The sequence below is a fragment of the Doryrhamphus excisus genome, chromosome 1 (genome assembly GCF_030265055.1).
Source record: "Doryrhamphus excisus isolate RoL2022-K1 chromosome 1, RoL_Dexc_1.0, whole genome shotgun sequence".
NCBI lineage: Eukaryota > Metazoa > Chordata > Actinopteri > Syngnathiformes > Syngnathidae > Doryrhamphus > Doryrhamphus excisus.
This window is the reverse complement of record NC_080466.1, coordinates 9845771-9868410: the sequence shown is the minus strand read 5'-3', so window position 1 is coordinate 9868410 and position 22640 is coordinate 9845771. Positions and strand designations below refer to the sequence as shown.

At 42.3% G+C, this 22640-nt stretch overlaps 2 protein-coding genes across 8 annotated transcripts; both read left to right on the top strand.

The window, feature by feature from the left end:
* The first annotated feature begins 562 nt into the window (after window positions 1-562).
* Window positions 563-9663, top strand: LOC131125009 (carbohydrate sulfotransferase 12-like). Its single transcript, XM_058066085.1, has 6 exons — window positions 563-683; window positions 3877-4467; window positions 4606-4748; window positions 8364-8492; window positions 8558-8750; window positions 9146-9663. The coding sequence occupies exons 2-6, from the start codon at window positions 3997-3999 to the stop codon at window positions 9416-9418; spliced, it is 1209 nt and encodes a 402-aa protein (XP_057922068.1). The 5' UTR covers window positions 563-683; window positions 3877-3996; the 3' UTR covers window positions 9419-9663.
* Window positions 9664-10214: 551 nt separating this feature from the next.
* Window positions 10215-22228, top strand: ern2 (endoplasmic reticulum to nucleus signaling 2). Of its 7 annotated transcripts, none has more exons than XM_058065348.1 (24): window positions 10215-10510; window positions 10881-10998; window positions 11508-11541; window positions 11637-11709; window positions 11786-11858; window positions 12419-12541; window positions 12609-12710; window positions 12846-12905; window positions 12977-13193; window positions 13826-13904; window positions 14020-14170; window positions 15240-15382; window positions 15453-15635; window positions 16755-16902; window positions 17213-17317; window positions 17403-17487; window positions 17681-17753; window positions 17836-17932; window positions 19491-19690; window positions 19774-19921; window positions 20119-20246; window positions 20873-20996; window positions 21253-21320; window positions 21401-22228. In XM_058065348.1, exons 1-24 carry the CDS (start codon window positions 10445-10447, stop codon window positions 21605-21607), a joined length of 2805 nt encoding a protein of 934 aa, XP_057921331.1. In that variant the 5' UTR covers window positions 10215-10444; the 3' UTR covers window positions 21608-22228. The 7 variants fall into 7 exon arrangements, with proteins under 7 accessions (XP_057921331.1, XP_057921328.1, XP_057921330.1 ...); XM_058065345.1 differs by having other exon boundaries at window positions 17564-17753; XM_058065347.1 differs by having other exon boundaries at window positions 17400-17487.
* Window positions 22229-22640: the final 412 nt, after the last annotated feature.

Genomic DNA, 22640 nt, shown 5'->3' with positions numbered 1-22640 from the left:
AAGGTTAGAGGCTATCTGGACCATCAAGGTTACATTTTTTCTCATCAGAGAATAAAACTTTTTGCCACCTTTCATTGTCCATATTTGATGCTCCTTGGCGAAGTCTAAACGGGCAGTTTTGTGGCGTTGAAGGACATCTTTGTATTCTATCAATTTTTCTTAAGATGTTGATCAGGTCTGTATGTACTGTAACTCTCAATGAAATCTTTGCTACCTATGTGGCCTCCCTGATATTGATAGTTGTTTCCCATCTGCACTAAACAGCAGTTTTCCATCAAAGCTGTAAAAAAAAAAGGGTTGGTCCTCCATAGGAAATAGTGTGACAACACAAGTGTGTCTTTTTTCCATTTCATTTTCACACTTCGACATTTCCAGCACTTTCATTCTGCACAAGTATGCCATGTATATCATCTATCATGGACTTGTTTGTGGTTCCCTTTAGGCCTAAATTTAGCTGGAACGCTGTGTATGTGTGTGTGTGTGCGTGCGTGTGCGTGCGCGCGCTTGGGGGTGGGGAGTAAATCTCGCGATATGTTTTCTCCATCCTGTGGCTCCCCGCGCTCCAACCTACCAGCTTCTCCCTAAAGCTTTGCATACCCGCCGCTTGGCCGGGCTCATCACCAGGCAGAGCCCCTCTCATGCGACTGTACCAACCGACCGGCACCATGGAGCTCATCAGCCGAGTAAGTGTATGCATTTTCCCTGTTGTCTTCCACTGGTGAACACCATATAGTTTACGGGGTTGCATTGCCGCCGTGATGCTGGCGGCGTGAAGGGAGTGAATGGAAACACAAGCGCTCTTTCTTCAGTCTTCCAATGCCAGCTGGATGAAAGGATTCGCGGGTTGGCTTCGCCTTTTTTCTCGGCTGCTGGAAGGAAAGAAATGAGGCATACAGTAGTGTTTTCATGCATGAACGGCCACTCTATAGTCTGTTTAGTGAGCCATTTAGGGCCATTTAGTTTTCCAATGACAAATAAGCGTATAACATTACGTGCATAATAGTGTGCGACATCATTTTGTATGATTTTGATCATCTTTCAGTAACGTTCTGCGTCTATGTGCAACATGACACCTCTGCGCATGTTCACAGAAAGTCAACGTGAATTGTTTATACGTAAAACTCAACAATTGTCCCTCCCTTGAGAAGTAAGCTCTGCATATTTTACTATCGGTGCCATACTGTCCACCAGCAGATGTATTTGCTCCACATACCAAAATAAGTATTCAGACATTCGTTTGTTCACATCTCCGTGACAGACGAGGGCCCACGGTGGAGCGATAGTACAGTTCCCACGGCCACAGGAGAGACCCTATTGCCAAAGACAAAAGACTCACCAATAGAGCTTGGTGCAATTATTAAGGGACATAGTCACTGGATTGTTTCTTAATTAAGTTTTTTTTTCAGTTAGTAATTCATCATTAGGTCCTCATCTAATGATGTCCTAAAATTATTAATGAACATTATTACTGTTTTATTACTGTACATGATTGTATGCGTATTAATCCAAAATTATGACAATTATTGAGGCTCTTTCAAATCCTTGAAAGAAACTATGATTACAAATTGACTACCAATGCAACATAACTATGCATTGTATGATTCTAGGTGGTTGTACAAAGTAAATAAACCCAGGGGTCGGCAACCTTTATTATGAAAAGAGCCATTTCACCCCCTTGCTCACTAAAGAAAAATAGCCTGGAGCCGCAAAACATAGTATGTTTAAAACAAAATTGGAGGGAATTTGGGGCTATCAAAGTAGTTCAGATAAGAAAAAAAACAAGTTGGAGTACTCTTGCTAGTATTATATTAAATATAAACTTACATAAATATATGTGTAAATTACTGTAAACTTACCTGATACCTGAAGTTCCAATGTCGCTGTTTTATATGATCTCTAATTTATTTTTTAGAATTGTCAAATAGCTTTGGGAAAGTATGAAAAGTATTTATAAAGTATTTTCCTTAATGTTTACCTGTGAGAGAGAACTGAATAGCATCCTGTCTGCTCATCCTTGTACTCATCCAATCACCAGTCAGAACTCAGTCAGGATGCATTCATGGACTCACACAAAGTTGGATTTTTTTAAACTCATTACAAAGACATGCTTTTTCCCCACTGTGGTGTTAAAAAATATTCAAGCATTGCAAAGGGAGCCACAACAAAGAGGCTGAAGAGCCACATGCGGCTCTGGAGCCGCGGGTTGCTGACCCCTGACCTAACCTGACAAGGTCCTGCAAATGTTTGGGAAAAAATATATACAAAATTGAGTTTATAAAGCATCCTCCTCTCATCCTTCTCAGCTGACTTAAGTCCGACTTAAGAAGTCAACAATTATATACTCTCTTGTATTGGATAAACTGACATTGATTGCTGTGAATTTCCATCCATTTTCCATGCCGCTTATCCTCACTAGGGTCACGTGTATGTTGGAGCTTATCCTGGCTGTCTTTAGGAATTGTAAACAAATGTGGCTTTCCTTTTATGAGCCATTGCTAGGAACGTAAACAGAGGAGCAGAGAGCTTATCTGGCTTACAGCCACTCCTATATAAGGAAGTCTGCTCCTCTGTGACATCACAAACGGGCAGTTTTACCACGCCCCCTGAAACCGAACCTACTGAGCCATCCCAAACTTCTTTCAAGGCTCCCTTCCAAATACGCAAACCTCATTATCTGAAACTTTGGCATCCTTTAAAACGAGAATACAACTTTCTAACTACATTTATAGGTCAGAAAAGTGGAAAAAGCATAATAGGTCCCCTTTAACATTACTTTCATGAAAAGGACTATGAAAAAAAAGTATACTGCAGTAACTCTTCTATGTCTGTATGACTGAAAAACACGCCGAGGTGCTAGAAGCAGTGAATCCTGCCACCCACACGTTCCTCAGAAGAGACGTTGCAGCAAATCAAAATATTTGCCCTCTTTCTTAATCTCCTCGGTGCAATCATTTGGTTTATAAAATATTGACTCCTGTGGCACCAAAAATCCTTGAAATTGCCACAAACGCGTTAAGGAGAGCACATACTGCAGCAAACTTTACTTGTGTAAGTAGTTTTACTTCAGTTTATTTCTTGCACGCTTTGTGTTCACATTAACAAGTAATGTGAACCGCATAAAAAATGGGATTTTAACAAAAATCACAATTGGGCATCATACCGCGCAGTGTGAACATAACCCTTGTAACATCCTGAGTACATACATAATATATAATACACATAATACACATTTAAGTCATGGTAATCTACTACAATGTAATTCTCTGGGGTTAATACCGGTATTTAGAATTTCAGTATTCAGTATTTCAATGAGTGCGCTGATTTAATCCACAAATAAGTTCCGTCTGATTCAGATTCTAACATCTGTCACTGTAATCTATATTATATTATATTATTGTAATCTATATATCCACACTGTATCATAGTCACTTGCAATACTGTACATATTACTGTTATTATATATTGTCACATCCATACTGTGCATACTGTTTATAATCTGTATTATCTGCAATAGCCATATTATAGTCATTTATATCCCTGTATATATCCTCACTGTATTATAGTCATAGCCTGTTATAGTTTGTACATAGATCTGTCCATTTACAGCTCTATTCTATTTCTACATTTACTTACTACTAAGGTACTTATAAAATTGCACTTGTGGTTGGATGCTAACTGCATTTTGTTGCCCTGTACAAGTGACATGAGCAATAACAATAAAGTTGAATCTAAACTAATCTAATCTAATCTGCCTCCAAAATGAAGACTTTCCCGTCGAGCAAAACTGTGTCCAGTTTCCACTCAATCTGCCTACTTTTTGATTTATCACTTGACTCAAGAGGTCAAAGTCTAAATCACATTTCCTGCTTCTTTCAGTCACAGCTGCTCAGCAGGAAGTGTCACCTTCTGTACTAGACTTGCGCCACCATGGAGCTCCGATAAACCCTACCTCTTTTCTTCTCCAATCTCTTGCCCCGGATCTTCTGCGGTATAACGATGGGAACATGGCGTGATCTACGTGTGGCGTTCATCGTGGGGTCTTTGTTCATGATCCTGCTCATCATCGCCTACTGGGATGATGTTGGGGGCTTCAGTCTGTACCCTTTGCAAGACCACAAACACGAGCGTTGCTCCCAGACGACCACAGGCCACTCGATCCCGGCCTCCACCCACAGCACCGCTTCGTATGGAGGAATATCCAACACAACATGGGCTCCGACCAGGACAGACATAAACATGGAGGGAATAGGGCAACAGGAGGTGAGAAGAGAGGAAGAGCAGGATCAGATTTCAGATGGAAGTAGGGAGCAAATGGCAAGGAAGCAAAGGATTACGGATGTGTGTTCAGGGAAAGACGTGGTGGAATTTCCCGGGAGGATTCGAGCATTTGAACAGATCCCCAACAGGGAATTGGACCACTTGATCGTTGATGACACACACCAGATCATCTACTGCTATGTGCCCAAGGTAGAGAATGTTTTCTTTATAATAAACACATTACAGTCCATACTTATTTGGATTTTTGTACACCACCAAATCAGAACATTCAACATAAATTCCTAGACTTAACTCAACCACCATCATCATCATCATCTTGTTCCTCAGGTGGCGTGCACCAACTGGAAGAGAGTGATGGTGGTCCTGTCCCAATCTCTGGTCTCGCCCATCTCAGGAGAACCTTATACTGACCCAGAGTCGGTGCCCCCGGACCTGGTGCACAACTCCTCGCTTCACCTCACTTTTGCTAAGTATGCCACACAATCACTGATTAGTCCACTTGTCACTGTTGTTGTTTTTAATGCTCTGCCCGGGCTGCACACCATGGATGAGTGGTTAGTGCGCAGGCCTCACAGCTAGGAGACCGGAGTTCAATTCCACCCTCTGCCATCTCTGTGTGGAGTTTGCATGTTCTCCCTGCACATATGTGGGTTTTCTCCCACATTCCAAAAACATGCTAGGTTAATTGGTGACTCCAAATTGTCCATAGGTATGAATGTGAGTGTGAACGGTTGTTTGTCTATATGTGCCCTGTGATTGGCTGGCGACCAGTCCAGGGTGTACCTTGGAGTTTGCATGTTCTCCCTGTGCATGCGTGGGTTTTCTCCGGGTTTTCTGGTTTCCTCCCACATAATTGGCGACTCCAAATTGTGAATGGTTGTTTGTCTATATGTGCCCTGTGATTGGCTGGCAACCAGTGGTACCAGCGGTATACCCCGCCTCTCGCCCGAAGACAGCTGGGATAGGCTCCAGCACCCCCGCGACCCTTAGGATAAGCGGTAGAAAATGAATGAATGCTATGCCCCTTTAAATTACAGTAAGCCATATTTAATGGTTTATGTTTTTTTTAATTTTGATTAAAAAAACAGTATTTGGTTAGATTTTTTACCATTTTTTAATAGTTTTATCCTTGGAGTATTGGAGTAAAAACAGTTTTGTTCTCTCACTTTCATAAAGAAGCCAAATAAAGTGGAATTTCAGTTTTTGTGCTTTCCGTTTATTGTAGGATTTTGTTTTAGGAAAAAAGTATTGCTAAAAATGTGGCTAAAAGTCAGGACACAAGACAAGGGAATCCTTTAATCATCTTTAACACATGTCTCCTGTTGAAGCAGGCTCTGTCACACAATGTGCTCCAGCGTTGATGAGGCGTCCAAGCGCACTGTGTAACTCTTAGTGTTAGAGTAGCCTTTCAGACAGTCTCTGTGCTTTTTTCTATTGATGACGGCTGCAAAATAACACATCATGAAGCCTCAGAAATTTGTAAATTGTAACTTACTGCTGTGGGGTTGAGGAGACATGACCGTTATGTGTTATGCCGTAACGTGCATCCATCATGATCATGGAGTCAGAACTTTAAAAGTATAGATATTTGAAGTCATGCATGACGTGCGCATGATCAATGACGTTGTTTACTGTCATTCATTCATTCATTCATTCATTTTCTACCGCTTTTCCACACGAGGGCCGCAGGGGTGCTGGAGCCTATCCCAGCTGTCTTCGGGCGAGAGGCGGGGTACACCCTGGACTGGTGGCCAGCCAATCACAGGGCACATATAGACAAACAACCATTCACACTCACATTCATACCTATGGACAATTTGGAGTCACCAATTAACCTAGCATGTTTTTGGAATGTGGGAGGAAACCGGAGTACTTGGAGAAAACCCACGCATGCACGGGGAGAACATGCGAACTCCACACAGAGATGGCCGAGGGTGGAAATGAACCCAGGTCTGCGCGCTAACCACTCGATCACCGTGGCGCCTTGTTTACTGTCATGTATTCCATTTTCTTGGTATAAAGAGAAAGACTGACCCTAGTGAGCACCCTTAAAATTGTCCCCTTTAGTGTATCTGTATTGTCAAGGTTGTGAAGTACTTGTGTCAGTCATGGTGTTACTTCTCTGTCTTGACTCTTTCTCCTTTCAATGATCGCCTTAAAATGTAATCCATCACTATGACAAAGAATGCATTTCTCTTTGAAGTATTTTTTTGAGGTACCATCTGTACTTTGAACAAAGCCAGTAGGGTAGTTATACATTAGGGCTTAGAGCTTGCACTCTCTCTTCTGGGAGGCCATAATTATAGAGAATATGGGGCGTGACATTATTGAAAGCCTTGGAGAAATCTACAAACATAGACTGTGTGGCTGAGAGAGCCACAATTCTGGGTGGCTGTAAAGCAGGTTTACAGCCAATGTGACATGTTGCTCTCGGGCAGAGATGGATGGACGCCAGGAAAATGGCTCTTATGATGGTAAAGGTTGGTGATCCCTGGTGTTGTGGAATGAGAAAAAACAAGAGGTCCTGTGTTCAAACCCCGGACAAGATTATGTTTTTCTGGATTGTGTGTTTTGTACTGTGGTATTTTCTTTTGTAGATTATTTTGAGTCATTTATTCATTCATTCATTCATTTTCTACTGCTTTTCCTCACAAGGGTCACGGGGGGTGCTGGAGCCTATCCCAGCTGTCTTCGGGCGAGAGGTGGGGTACACCCTGGATTGGTCGCCAGCCAATCACAGGGCACATATAGACAAACAACCATTCACACTCACATTCATACCTATGGACAATTTGGAGTCGCCAATTAACCTAGCATGTTTTTGGAATGTGGGAGGAAACCGGAGTACCCGGAGAAAACCTACGCATGCACGGGGAGAACATGCAAACTCCACACAGAGATGGCCGACGGTGGAATTGAACCCTGGTCTCCTAGCTGTGAGGTCTGCATGCTAACCACTCGCCGCCGTGCAGCCCCATGGTGGTTATGTTAATACTAATACAGGAAAGGACAATGATCTTGTAAATTATACAACAACAAGGAGCGCTGAAATTATTAAATTAACAAGAATTTAGGTGTACAAATTGCCAAGTGTGGGTGTACCATTTTATCAGTATTTTTAAACAGTACCATACTGCTTGATGCTTTTTAGTTCATATTGTACCTTTTCCAGGGCGGCACGGCGGCGAGTGGTTAGCGCGCAGACCTCACAGCTAGGAGACCAGGGTTCAATTCCACCCTCGGCCATCTGGAGTTTGCATGTTCTCCCCGTGCATGCGTAGGTTTTCTCCGGGTACTCCGGTTTCACGCCACATTCCAAAAACATGCTAGGTTAATTGGCCACTCCAAATTGTCCATTGGTATGAATGTGAGTGTGAATGGTTGTTTGTCTATATGTGCCCTGTGATTGGCTGGCCACCAGTCCAGGGTGTACCCCGCCTCTCGCCCAAAGACAGCTGGGATAGGCTCCAGCACCTCTCGTGAGGAAAAAAGCGGTAGAAAATGAATGAATGAATGAATGAATGAATGAATGAATGAATGTACCTTTTACACGTTATAAGCCAGGTGGCTAGATAATGAGAGATTAAATCAAAATTATAGGCTCACATAGGATTTGAGCCCAGCACTTTTCACACCCTAAGCGAGATTTGTACCCCTCATCCAACACGCCTTGTCTCCTCAGTGGAATGGGAGCATATTATGTTTTAGCACAGGGCTGACAAAAGACTTTAGCACAAAAATTCATGCCTATGAATTCGTCCAACGACGAGTTGCAAAATTCTTCTCTGTGCAATGTGTGTGTGAAGCATATGCCGTGTTTTTGACAAACCAGCCAAACCAGTTATTTACCGAGGTGACACTTGTTTGAGAGTGGAAGGAGCAGGCGGGGCTTGTTGCTGCAGCACAGACAGATCTTTCTTTACCACTCTGCAGCAAAACTCTTATGTTTGCATGACTTAATGAACCCTGATTACTTCAATGTGACTCTTCCATGACAGATATGGTCTTGTTCTTCCTTTTCATAAAAACCAAACATCAACTAAATGTGGATTTGATGAACCACCTTTCACGTGTGTGTTTACCAGGTTTTGGCGCCATTATGGCTCTCTTTCCCGCCACCTGATGGCGCTCAAGCTCCAGCACTACACCAAGTTCCTGTTCGTACGCGACCCCTTTGTACGGCTCATCTCAGCGTTCAGAAACAAGTTTGGAAGGTGTGACCAACAACTGACGAGAGATATTCCAGCTCTTGAGTTACAAGTTGTTCTCTCATTGTCAGGCCCAATGAGGACTTCTACCGGCAGTTTGGGTCAGTCATTCTGCGTCGTTATGGCAACATTTCAGGGAGTTTGCCAGAAACGGCGGCTGAGGCGTTTGCAGCGGGGATCAAACCGACCTTCCAGCAGTTTATCTCATACCTACTGGATGCAGAGACTGAGAAGGAGAGCATCTTCAATGAACACTGGCGTCAGGTACCAAGTCAACACATTACATTAGAGTGGAGCAAACACTTCCTTAGATGTTTTTAAAGGCCAGACTAAGTGGAATAATGACATCATGCTGAACACAGGATGGCCTTGTTTCCATTCTACTACTTTATACTACTGCTATAAAGTGTACAGTGTTCTAGTTTAGACTTTATTTAGTCAGGTGAGGTACTCAAAATAGTATACGTGCAAAGAAAAACAAGGGTGTAAGTAATTTTTTACTCACATTGTCCGAGAGGCATACGGTAAATACATGTATATTTAGTACATGTACTTTTCAAGTCACAGCTACATTTGTTAATTTTGGTACATTAAATACATTACATATAAATGACACTGCTACATGCTGAAGAAACTGAATAACAAATTTTGTCTTCTAGGTTTACCGCCTCTGCCATCCGTGCCAAGTAAACTACGACTTCATTGGCCGTCTGGAAACCCTAGAAACGGACGCACTGCAGCTGCTAAAGCTTCTGCAAGTGGATCATCTCCTTCGCTTCCCCTCTGGAGCACGAAACCGGACTGCGGCCAGTTGGGAAAAGGACTGGTTTTCCCAGATTCCCATTTCTATGAGGACAGAACTGTACAAGCTTTATCAAGCAGATTTTGAGCTGTTTGGCTACCCCAAACCTGACAGTGTGCTGCACCAGTAAGACCTCACCTAAAAGAACTTTAAAGACCAAGTCTATGATGCTGTTTGTGGGTGCATATACCTCAAAAGACGAGAAGTGCCTGCCAGGATTATTTAATTCTGTACATTTTTTTTCTTCTGTTTTGGCTTATTTTGACTCAGTCAATTCTACTCTGTTCTATGATAAAGCACTTTGAATCATTTACTGATAATTTATGGCGAAGGACACGTGATATCTATGAAGGGACATCTTTTACAGTGTATTAAAATGTGTTTGCAACAATTTGACTTTTCAATAATCTACTTCTCAGCTATATACAGAAGTAGTTTGTACTACAACTCATATCCAGGGTTGTTGCTTGGGGCCCCAGAACTGTCGGGGGTCCCTGAGGGCTGACAACAACTTCTACAACAGTGGTGCTATGCAAAGGGTTTTTGTCGAAGGCCGCAACAGACTCTAGAATCACTCTTGTTTATATTCATATGCTATCTGTATTTTCTGAGGAGATATTTTCCCTCATAGTTGTCATTTGGTGTACCTCAAAAGATCATTATTTTGCATTAACTTCAGTTACCCAACCATAGGATAGAATAGGGCCGATTGTTTGTGAAATACATTGTGGAGCTCAATGATTACAAAGGGGAGAAAGACAGTCTCCACCGCTTTCTATTGCACATAAACGACGCACTGTTGTGTTGCCCTGCTGTCTGCTTCCACGTGTTCCAGATACTTCCGAAGACACACCTCTTCGGCTCTGTCATTGGCTGAGCATCATGACACTCAAGAAGGAAACCAAAAACGGGTCCCGCCCTCTGTGACGTCACTCGTTCGTCCCAACACGGAAATGCGGATTATTGAGCGTTACGTTGCTAGTGAGATGAATTTAAAGTGATAATACGTTGTTCCTAAAACATCAACATGCCCGCCACTTGTGATGTTAAACGGTAGGTTTGAGCTGGCATCGACGTATGGACAACTGGATATGAAGAGGGAATTCGACCTTTGATTTTTAAGTGGCGTTCGTAGCTGCCAAGAGGGGAGGGGGTCATGAGAGCCTTTGGCTGCCTGCTGCTATGCCTTCTCCTGCTGTCTTGGAAAGTCAAACTTTCACAGGTGAACTTTATTTTTACATTATATGTTCTTGTCGTCACTAATATTGTGTGTTTGTTTGTTGTTGTTTGTGTACATGCGTAGTGGAGAGCGCACTCGGGGCATCAAAACTGTCGCTATTTCAGGCTTCGCTTAAAAACTGCCCTTCGGGCAGTTTAAAACGGCACCGTTTACAACAGAACCAAGTTTCCCCAGTTTGTTGTTTATACCTCATACTTTTGTTGATGACACTTGCCATTCGGTTATCAGTTAAAACACACACGTGTAATGTTTTAGCAAGGAGGGGTGTGTGTAAGGATATCCGGCTACATGAGGAACTCCGTACACACCCACACACACTCGCACTGATGAGTCTCTTTTTGATTGACATCAGGTTGGAGGGGTCAAAGCAGCCACCCTCCCAGAATCCCTTCTGTTTGTTTCCACCCTGGACGGAAGTCTTCACGCTGTCTCCAAACAGACTGGAGATATCAAATGGACCTTAAGAGAAGGTTTGTATAAGCAGGTACAAGGTTGCTTTTACATACACCACTCATACAAAGGTACGGATAATAGGCTTCAAGGTGAAAATTTCAGAATGAACCTAAAATTCAGATCCTTGTTAGAGGAAAATGTTTTTCAAAAAGTACTGAAACATTAATCAGGTGGACATAGACATTGAAGAGTACTGCAAGTGTTAAATCCCACCTTTTAACTAATCAATCTATATCATTCATACACGCGTACTCGTTCTGTTTGTTGCCAGCTAATGATTGCAATTTGTCAAAGTTTAGCTACTAATGTTAACTATCATTGAAAGTGTAGTCTATCGTCAGTTGTGGTGTTTTTATATTTTTTTGTTTAATTTTTTGTTTAATTTGGAGCGATTTGCATACCATTCCTTTAACTAATTACCTGGAAAAGGTAGAGTGGATTTTAGGTTCATCCTGAAATTTCACCCGGAAGCTAAATGTATAATATTTATAATGTTTTGAAATGAAACTTGTGCTTGTTTTTCCAGACCCCATTATTCAAGTGCCTGTCTACCTAACTGAGTGCGTAACACACACACACACACACACACACATGCACGTTTTCTCATCACTTTACTTGTATAATCAATATATTATTACATTCTATATGGTTTTAGGCCAGGTTTTCTTCCAGACCCCAATGATGGCAGCTTATACATACTCGGTGGGAAGCACAAAGAAGGCCTAATGGTGAAGAATAAGTTCTGAAGTAAGAATATCTTATTGTCTTCAATATCTAACTTTATGATTGTGATTTTTTCTCCAGAAACTTCCATTCACCATCCCAGAGCTGGTTCAGTCTGCCCCATGCAGGAGTTCTGATGGTGTACTCTATACAGGTAAAGCGGACATCCCGTCCATTGATCCAATATGCACTTCCATCCATGCATCCATCCATCCACCAAAAGACACCATGAGAAAAGGCTGAATTGAACTGAAAAACAACCAATAATAACACACATTTTTGTATTTAAAGACAAACCTTTAAATGTGGATCACTTTTTACTTTCAACAAAATACAAAGTAATAAAATTAAAAGTAATCCTTTCACAAAAGTTTGTGACCACTGCCGTCTAGCCTCATATAATGCATGTCACATAGGATTTGCACCACTCTGCTTTGATTGGTCATATTCCCAAGTGCTCCCAAGGACTTGCGGACTACTGTCAAACCCCACTTTTTTAATGTTGTCGATATAGGAGTTGATAATAAATGAATAAACACTTTGGAGAGGTACTCAAAAAGTGTTTAGGAGCTACTTTTAGCTCATGAGCTACTGGTTGGAGACCCCTGAACTCAAAGAGTGGTAACACAGACAATCTGGGCACAACATCAGTGGTGGAAATTTGAAGGTTCTGTCAATGATCACTCCTATAACGCAAGAATGGTGTATTTACAGGGAAAAAGCAGGATGTGTGGTTTGTGGTGGATCCTGAGACGGGTGAGAAGCAAACCAGTCTGACCACATCTTCATCTGATTCCATCTGTCCCAACACTCACTTACTCTACATTGGACGTACAGGTATGATGCATGGGATCACAGTAACAAATGGACACATCTTACAGTAGATTGTGTTTCTGCTTTGCAGAGTATGTAGTTACAATGTATGATACTAAGACACAGGAGGTGCGATGGAATGCCACCTACAACGACTACTCCGCTCCGCCTTATGATGAGAAACAAGACTATAGTAAGTGTTGGATGTTCAGATTTATGTAACTTCTTTAGCTTGTCTGATTTACAAGAGGGCCGCTTACCTGAGAAACACAGGTTTATATTATGTTAATGTGCACACTTGTTTGTTGTTTGTTTGTTTCCACTCCAGAGATGGCTCATCTTTTGTCAAGTGGGGATGGCCTTGTTGTTACGGTCGACAGAGAGTCAGGTAAGAAGCCTGTTTATTGAAAACCATTGTTTACTTCCATGTCTGTCAATAATATCAAAAGTGCCCTCCAGGTGACGTTCTGTGGAGTCAGGACTACGGCTCTCCCGTTGTGGGGGTATATCTGTACCTGGGTGACTCGCTGAGACATGCCCCCCATCTGTCACTTGCCATGGAAACGCTACGCTTCCTCACCTTCTCTTCGGCAGGTGACCAGATGGACGCCCACGCCACTCTCAAATGGAGCTATCAGTTTGTAAAGGAGCAAGCCATCGCACACACGCAACTTGTGTAAGATACAGACACACACACATATAAACAATTTATTAAATCCTGTTCTAACTATTTGTCACACAAGCCGTCCTATACACCTCTTAGAGATAAGAGATAAGATCTGCCTTTATTCGTCCCTCAGTGGGGAAATTTGCATTGCACAGCAGCAAGAGTACATAATCAGTTAAGCAGTACAAAATACACAATATAGAAAAATAAACAATATAAACAACCCAAGTATTAACAAAATCAACAGTTTTTCCCAGAGTTATATATAATACAGTATGTAGATAATATGAAACGAGATGAAATATATGACCAGTCTATACACTGAGATCTTGCTAGTGAGTTAATATGAGGCATGATGGAGATACTTCACATAGAACTTAGTATATTGCATTTAGAGCCCTTAATATTGCAAAAAACAGTGTTGCTATGTTTAAATCTATCCACGGATCCACGAACAGACTCTTCTCAGAATATATGGGACTTGACTAGAATTTATGGGACTAAACCGGAAATGTATGTATCAATAAGTCAACAACACTATTTGCATAAATGACAACAAATTACCATTACAGTACCTCAGTTTTCAAAGTTTCAAAATAGTATAATATTGATACCTGGAAGTCAATCCCTGTCTCTTTAAGGCCGACTCTCTATGTTGGAAAACTGGACTCCCACCTCTATGCTTCCACTTCCCTTGTTCATCATGGATTCTCATTAGTTGTGAGTTTAATCATTTTTTTTCCATATACCGTCTTGGTGGCGATGCATGCAACAACTGTAAAATTATGTAACATACGGTACACAAGCTGGGACACCTCTTGCTTTTTCATGGCAGCCCCGGGGACTGACTCTCGGCCGGATTGAGGGTCCAGAGACAGTTGGCGTGACGGTCAGTGAGCGAGGGGAGTGTGAGATCACACCATCCACTGATGTACGCCTTCCTCCTGGGAGCACAAACAGCCGGAAAAACCACTGGCTGTTAATAGGTACTAACACTACATCAAATGGGAATAGGCAGTGTCTATTAATTAGTATCCATTAATTATCCAGCTGTCAGTAACATGCAGTGAGGTTCATCATTGGTGAGGCAGTGACTTTTTTTTTAATATACATATATTATGTACATGCACCATCAACCTCCAGGAAAAGTTCTGATACTTTGTATTTGTTGTCAGACAAATGCATTCATTCAACAGAGCATAAAAATATATTGAATGCATTTGATTTACTGTTAGCTAGTGCTAGCAGAAAGAAAAAAAAAAGACAAAAATGTTGGCTTTTCCTCTGTGGAAGGATGTCACTGACAAGCACTTTCCAGCTCACTGCTTCAAGATGCATAACTACTCCAAGTGTCTCCCTGTATGACATTTTAATGTATTTTATTGTCATGGTGTATAATACATTTTTCTGCAACATTATATTATTGTTGACAAGCTGACAAACAGAAACTCACAGATGCCGTGAATCCACTCACTGTGCACTCAAACTGTGCACTAATCCGAAAAGCCATGCTCATGGTTTCTCCTCTGTATTTGATCAGGAAATGTGCAAGTTCAGCAATTTTATATTTTATAATACAGTTCATTTCACAACTACTAATATTTATTTGATGTTATTTGTTTTTGTATTTTTTATCTCCCTGCTGGCTAGCTATCTCTCCATTATATTATATACTATATTATATTTTCATTCCAATGGCTGCATGGTGCATGAGTGGTTAGCGTGCAGGTCACACAGCTAGGAGACCCGAGTTCGATTCCAACCTCCGGCATCTCTGTGTGGGGTTTGCATGTTCTCCGGGTACTCCGGTTTCCTCCCAAATTCCAAAAACATGCCTGGTTGATTGGCGACTCCAAATTGTCCATAGGTATGAATGTGAGTGTGAATGGTTGTTTGTCTATATGTGCCCTGTGATTGGCAGTCCAGGGTGTCCCCCGCCTTTTGCCTGAAGACAGCTGGGATAGGCTCCACCACCCCCGCGACCCTCGTGAGGATAAGCGGTAGAAAATGAATGAATGAATAATTTCACTCCATGTCTTTGGTCATTTCTTCCAGGCCACCATGAGCTCCCACCCGTAGCCCACACCACCATGCTGAGGGATTTCCCAGTCAGCCTGCAGCGCTCAAATGAAGCCGTCATCCCTCCTCAACCTCCTGCCACCCCTTCCTCGCACCCATCCAATTATCACCAGCATCACGTGAGTGTTATGCACATGTTTATCTGTAGCTGCATCATTTCGTCTTGTCTAATTCTCCTGCGCTCTTCAGCTGGGGCCAGTTGGCCACAGCGATGGCAAAGCCAATGGCGGAGAAGGTAACAGGAGGACATCTGCAACACCCCAGAAGCTGGCCCCTTTGATTCCGAGCCATGTGATGCAAGACCGGCTGACTCTGGCTGTCATGACCTTGTTGCTGGGAGGATGGCTGGCCTTTGCCCTTACGTGTCCAGTGGTCAGTGTGTGTTTGTTGGGTTACTGCTTTTTGAGCTGTTGGCCCTAGTGGCCTAATGCATAAGGCACTGCCGTCCTAAGCCAGGGATTGTGGGTTGAGTCCCATCTCATTTCCCTCACTGGACTAATAAAATACAATTGTACATTAGCTTTCATGATTGATCCAAAGGGCCATCCAAAACCAAAAACCATAAGAAACCATGTAAATCTAATTACAGTGTCAGTGGAACAGATTATCGTATTTTCTGGACTATAGTCGCACAAGGCCAAAAATGCATAAATATGTAGAAAAAAACACACATACGTTACACTGGAGTATAAGTCGTATTTTGGGGGTAATTTATTTTAAAAACTAATTGACCAAAACACACATTACATCATCTTGGAAGGCAAGTTCTAACATTAACAGGCTGAACGGTTATTATGGTTATTCAGCTATTCAGCTACACGAAAAATAAACATGAACAGAAAGGGTGTCCGGTTTTCTTTTAGTTTTCTTCAACGCAGTAAGAGTAGCCTACGCTTTACGCCGGTCCCGAACAAGTTTCTCACTTACTCCAAACTTGTAGTCTGCAGAATATGATGACACCCACAAATAAAACAAACAGTTGAATCTAGAACAATTATAGTCCCACATGCAGAAAATTATGTGCAAAAAAATGACAAATGAAATGGTGAAATGAAAATTTAACATCACGTTTACCTCCACTGAAGACTCTTTTCGGCTAGCAACGGAGGGTGAAGAGCAGCAAACAACCACACGATGAAACTTTTTGAATTTGCTACTATTTATTTCTTGAATTTTATAGTGTTTCTCACTTAAAAAAACAGACACTTGATGTGTAACTGTGTTTGTTAGCAAAGAACTACAGAGGCAACAGGTGATGTCATCATACAGGGGCGAGTATTTTTTGCATTTATTTTTATATCTCAACCCAACCGGTTATGACCTTCCTGTGTAAACTGCCATGAGATAACTGCTGTTGTGATTTGCCGCTATATAAAGTTGAAGTTAATATAATTTATTTTTTTAAATCAAAAAACGGCATGTATGAAAACCAAGTTACCGCTGTTCATCTGCACTTCAGCTTCACCTTATTTGTTTTAATGCTTCTTGCAGCGAATAGCCAAGCAGATGAAAGCAAAGCAGCAACAGCAGCAGCAGCAGCGGCAGGAGTTGCCATTGGAATCTCAGGCTCAGCGCACACAAACTGCAACCCTGATTTCTGATGCCGCAACACTTTCAACTGAAACAAACCTTTCAAGTGGTAAGGAAAATGTTTACAGGCTGCAGAGGTAGGGTACTTACAGTAAAGGATGGAACTAGACACAGTGTGGATGGGGAAAGATAGAAGACATTTAGAGGCATTTTATCAACATCACATGCCTTCTAATGTAATTGAATAATCCACTAAATACATCTGTTTAGTACTGTACACTGTATATTGTGTGTTGCATGCATCACAGCCCACAAAGAACCAGGTAAACTGTATTGTAGTGATCTGATCTGAACTGGAACATTGTGTGAAAACCTAGCCTCAACATAAACGCTGCATATTCCTTCCGTGGTCTGCCCAGGCTCCCAGAATGCACCAGTAGACACTCTATTTAGTGCTAGCTCTGACAGCAGTAGCACCGCAAGTGTGGATAATAACAACATGACAGGGCATCAAACCACAGCAGGTAACAAGCCAACTGGTTGCTTCTGTGTGTGATTGTCTTTCTGTCCAACAGTTTGATTTATTTTATTTATTTACATTCTTAGCAGAAAACAATGACATACATGTGGGTAAAATCTCCTTCACTACATCTCAAGTCCTCGGACACGGCAGCTCCGGAACCTTTGTCTTCAGGTATGACATGTATTCATGCATGTTTGAATGTCGCTGTGTAGCATTAACTAGTGTATACATATCGTGTCTAATGAAGGGGAAACTTTGACGGACGCCACGTAGCGGTGAAGCGAATCCTACCCGAATGTTTTGAGGTTGCAGATCGTGAAGTTCAGCTCCTGCGTGAGTCTGACATGCACCCCAATGTCATCAGATACTTCTGTACCGAGAGGGACCGTCTCTTTACATACATTGCCATTGAGCTGTGCGCCGCCACCCTGCAACAGGTTTACATCACTTTTATTGAGCCACTGGTCCTTCACTTCAATATGATGTCATCATACAGTATGTGTCTTCTTTTGTCTACAGTATGTGGAGGATCCATCTTGCTTTCCAGACCTGAATCCTATTACGTTGTTGGAGCAGACCACTTGTGGCCTCTCGCACCTCCACTCTCTTAATATAGGTTTGAGACAAACACACACATGTCCGGGCTCAACGCGTAAATTTGTCTACTTATGTAGATATAATAATGCTATTAATTATCAGCTCATCCATTCATTCATTCATTTTCTACCGCTTATCCTCACAAGCCTATCTGAGCTGGAGCCTATCCCAGCTGTCTTTGGGCGAGAGGCGGGGTATACCGCTGGTACCACTGGTTGCCAGCCAATCACAGGGCACATATAGACAAACAACCATTCACAATTTGGAGTCGCCAATTAACCTAGCATGTTTTTGGAATGTGGGAGGAAACCAGAAAACCCGGAGAAAACCCACGCATGCACAGGGGGAACATGCAAACTCCTTACAAGGGTGGAATTGATCTCGGGTCTCCTAGCTGTGTGGCTTGCGCGCTAACCACTGGTCCATTGTGCAGCCCCCAGCTCATCCAATGGCATTAAAAAATGTCAACATAGATAGATACTTTAATCCATCCATCTCCCGCTACCTGATGTCGGGAGGCCCAGACTTCCCTCTCCCCTGGTACTTCATCCAGCTCCTCTGGTGTATCCCGAGGCTTTCCCAGGCCAGTTGAGAGACTTAGTTTCTTCAATGTGTCCTGGGTCTTCCCCCAGGCCTTCCACCGGTCGGACGTCCCCTGAACACCTCGCCAGGGAAGCGTCCGGGAGGCATCCTGACAAGATGCCTGAGCCACATCATCTCAATTCAGAGAAGCAGCGCTTGCACTCCAGTTTCCTCCAGATGACAGTGCTTCTCACCTTATCTCTAATGGAGAGCCCTGTCACCCTCCGGGGAAAACTCTCTATTCTTCAATAAAACAGTGTTGCAAGTGTGCGTGAAAGGGTTGAAAGTCAAAAGTCTACAAAATGGCTGTTGGAATGAAGGCTGAATAATGAATAAATAAATGTCACGCATTGCCACAGCAAACTGCGAGACAATGCCAGAGGCAAAATGTGTGCAAGTGTAAACACTGCACCATCGACTGAGGATGTGCACTGTACAGAGGTGATGAAATCCAGGAAGCCCCCGAAGCACTAGCTCCTATTTCTGATAAGTATTCCAACGACATTCAAATCCTTTCCCGAATGTGGCGTGAAGTTTGAAACTTTTTCATTCTGGCTGGTTCTGCTTGATTCGTGCTTAGTGTGACGGGGGCTTTAATCAGTTTTTCCAGCCGTCTGATGTCCCTTGTTGTAATATTGCCAGTTAGTTAGCCAGTGCTGTAAAGTGCATACCAAATCAATGGGTGACGCCATAACCCACAACGTTTCTTGTTGACAGAGATTTTAACGTTCTTAAAAAGTCCTTTTTCTTGGTTTTGATTTTTTTTGTCAAATGAGATGCCAAATGAAAACTTTGAAAATACATTTTATTTTTTTTATATATATTTTGTTTTGTGTATTGTGATGATACCTATCACTACACAAAACAAATGTAAAGTGTGACTTATAATGTAGATCATAGAAACCCATGAAAGAATGAGTTTGTATATGGACGAAAGGGCTCAAAATGTTCTCTCCTCTTCTCCTTTCCCTCCCTCCCTCCATCCAACCATGCAGTCCACCGGGACCTGAAGCCTAGAAACATCCTCCTGTCCTTTCCCAGTTCACTGGGTCAGGTCCGATCGCTCATCTCTGATTTTGGCCTCTGCAAAAAGATATCAGATGGTCGGAACAGCTTCTCGTTGCGCTCTGGAATACCAGGCACTCAAGGCTGGATAGCACCTGAGCTGCTGAGAAATAATACTGACAGCAAACCAGTGAGCCTCGCATATTAACAAATGATGAATGCCCCATTTTTCGTGTGCCTCTTATACAGCATGTACACTTTTTTTTTTCCTAGACTGCAGCTGTGGACATCTTCTCAGCAGGCTGCATCTTTTACTACGTGGTCAGTGGGGGCCAGCACCCTTTTGGAGAAACATTGATGCAGCAATTTAACATCTTGTCGGGAGAATATTCACTCTCATATTTAATGGAGTGTACACACGGTAAGACCACACATCTGTTGTCGTAAACCTCAATAAGGTTTCTGAACGGCGTTTGAACATTTCTACGTCACTTAATAAAAAAAATCAAAACAAAAAGTAAACTTTTGAGCTAACTTGCTGTGCTTGTACATGTACGAAAAATTCCACACAAGACAATAACTAACTTCATGCAACATTATACCTTGTTTGGGTATCAGATGACGTCATTGCTCGGGACCTGATTGAGCAGATGATCAGTGTGAAGGCGGAAGCGCGTCCCTCCAGCGCCAGCGTGCTCAAGCATCCTTTCTTTTGGAGCCCTGAGAAACAGCTGCTCTTCTTTCAAGTAAGTCATTTAAATCAATTACTCAATGTTAGTATGTGCTTTTTTTGCACAGATATTACAGATCCGCCAGTACCAGCCTGGATTCTGTTTTTGCACTCAACAAGGGCCATCCATCCATTTTCTTATTCTTATGTGGGTCGGGTGTTGATCATTTGACAGTGTGTCCAGAACATGTAGATGCATGATAGAACTACAAAATCAGTCATAGACCTGAAGCCTAGTGTGTCCTGGTGCCAAGTGCACTTGCCGACATCCGTATGTTCCAACCCCTCTCCAGAACCCAAACTGTGGGTCAAGGTGAGTCCGACACAGTCTAGACATTTCATGTCCCGAGAACCAGTTTTATCCACCGAAGACCAGGTTGGGCGTGCCTGGAGGCGGGCTGTGGGTGGAATAAACTAAAACTGGAAATCCAAGGAAATACAACTCGAGTAGGTGCAGATTCTGGAAGATCTAGAACGCTTTGTCATGTGTAGCTGCTCTATAGGAGCCCATAGTAGGTCCCCTCTGACATGTTTCAGTGTTTGTAATGTGTAGTACATTTGTGAGGTACATTTCCATGTACATCTGTGTCCCTTAGTCTTCATCGCTCAGTCATTTCTGTGCATATTCGTGTCTGTACACAGGATGTGAGCGACCGCATTGAGAAGGAACCACCTAACAGTGACATTGTGATTAGACTGGAGAGTGGGGGGAGGTCCGTGGTTCGGACCAACTGGAGGATGCACATATCCGTGCCCCTGCAGACAGGTAGGAATCATATCTGTATACGGTGAAAATTCCAAAGTCAGATGCACATGAAATTGTACAGTTTGGAAGATTCTAACCTTAAAAGCAAATCACATCAGACTTTCTCCGTAGGAATCGGTGAGCGTCTAAGGGATTCACTCATCAGCCATGCGTTAGCAGTTTTTGTGCCACAGAAAATCACAGAAGTTGTAATGGCAAAAAAGTCAATATCAATGCAATATCACATCTGTTCACTTGTTTTCCTCACGACTTGCAGACTTAAGGCGCTTCCGGACGTACAAAGGCAACTCTGTGCGAGACCTGCTGAGAGCCATGAGGAATAAGGTCGGTGTGTCCCTGTTTCACTTCCTTCTATTCAACCTCCCGTCGCCTTTTAATATGTGACCTGTACCTGTGTTTTACAGAAGCATCACTACCACGAGCTGCCCCCTGATGTGCAGCAGACACTTGGCGAGCTTCCCGAAGGCTTTGTTGGCTACTTCACTTCCCGCTTTCCCAGGTTACTGATGCACACGCACACTGCCCTGCATATCTGTTCACACGAGAGACTGTTTCAGCCCTACTATCTGCCCCCACTGCCAAATAGCGGTCACGGGACACTGACCGACTGACAGTGGCTACTCCTCATTATTGCTTTTGTAAAGCTGTTACTGTTTTGCTTGATACATTGATTTTAAAGAGTTTCATATGAATTTATTTGTTACAGAAAAATAATGCACTAATTTAAGAATATATTACACTTTTTATTAATTTCAAAAGACCCAATCACAAAGGGTGTTATGCCTCATTGCAACACTAGTGTCAAGGCAACCAGTTCATAATGGCTACATGAAAGAAAGAACCTTTACAAGTAGGCAGTTTATAACTTTTAAAAGGTTTTACCCCCGCCAGACTTTTTAGACAACATGCACATTGCTTTGTTTCTATGTATACCTTGAGGTAGCAACACTGACTGACAAATGACCGACACACAGTTAACTGCTGTTAACATCTTCATTTATAACCACTGTGCTATGACAATAATAGAAATGACACATTTAAACTAACACTCCCTGACGTTTACTCCTTTTTTTACATCTCAAACTCTGGTTTTGTGTGAACTTCTGCTCCTATTACTACGGAATGAAGGCTTCTTCAAAGTTGTGCAGTAGAACGAATGTTGAAATACTCCTGTTTTTGTACTCATTTTTTGGAACAAGTTAATAAAATTTGACTTTGAGTGTACAAACATAGATGAATTAGAGTCTGCCCTTTAAGAAGAATTGCATTATGGGAAGTCGAGTGCCTCTCTTTTCAATCTGTCCGTCTAAACCGCCAATTGTCTTCTGCTTCCTGATTGGCTGTAGACAATTGTCAATCAATCTCCTTGCTGCCCTTACCTTTTGTCGCTAGCTAGCGAGTGTTTGTATGTTTGCAAGAAAATTATTTAAACAAAAAATGCTACAGTACAGCAGAACGGTGCCAGGACGAAAATACATGGTTACATGAGTGAAATACGTGAGTCACATAATAATTTCTTGTCTCCAACCTATATGGAAGGTTTGAACTTAATTTTGAGTGTTTAAACATGAGAGGAATGTGATAAAATGTTATTGCCTGTCTGTGGAAAGTGTATAAAGTGTATGGTGAATTGCTTATTCAGTC

Excerpts from the sequence above, each read along its gene's own strand:
- LOC131125009 (XM_058066085.1), top strand. The coding sequence starts at position 3,997 with ATGGGAACATGGCGTGATCTACGTGTGGCGTTCATCGTGGGGTCTTTG. Across the intron at positions 4,468-4,605 it reads TCTACTGCTATGTGCCCAAG|GTGGCGTGCACCAACTGGAA; the intron begins GTAGAGAATGTT and ends CTTGTTCCTCAG. Across the intron at positions 4,749-8,363 it reads CTTCACCTCACTTTTGCTAA|GTTTTGGCGCCATTATGGCT; the intron begins GTATGCCACACA and ends TGTGTTTACCAG.
- ern2 (XM_058065344.1), top strand. The coding sequence starts at position 10,445 with ATGAGAGCCTTTGGCTGCCTGCTGCTATGCCTTCTCCTGCTGTCTTGG. Across the intron at positions 13,194-13,825 it reads ATCGCACACACGCAACTTGT|GCCGACTCTCTATGTTGGAA; the intron begins GTAAGATACAGA and ends TGTCTCTTTAAG. Across the intron at positions 13,905-14,019 it reads ATCATGGATTCTCATTAGTT|CCCCGGGGACTGACTCTCGG; the intron begins GTGAGTTTAATC and ends TTTTCATGGCAG.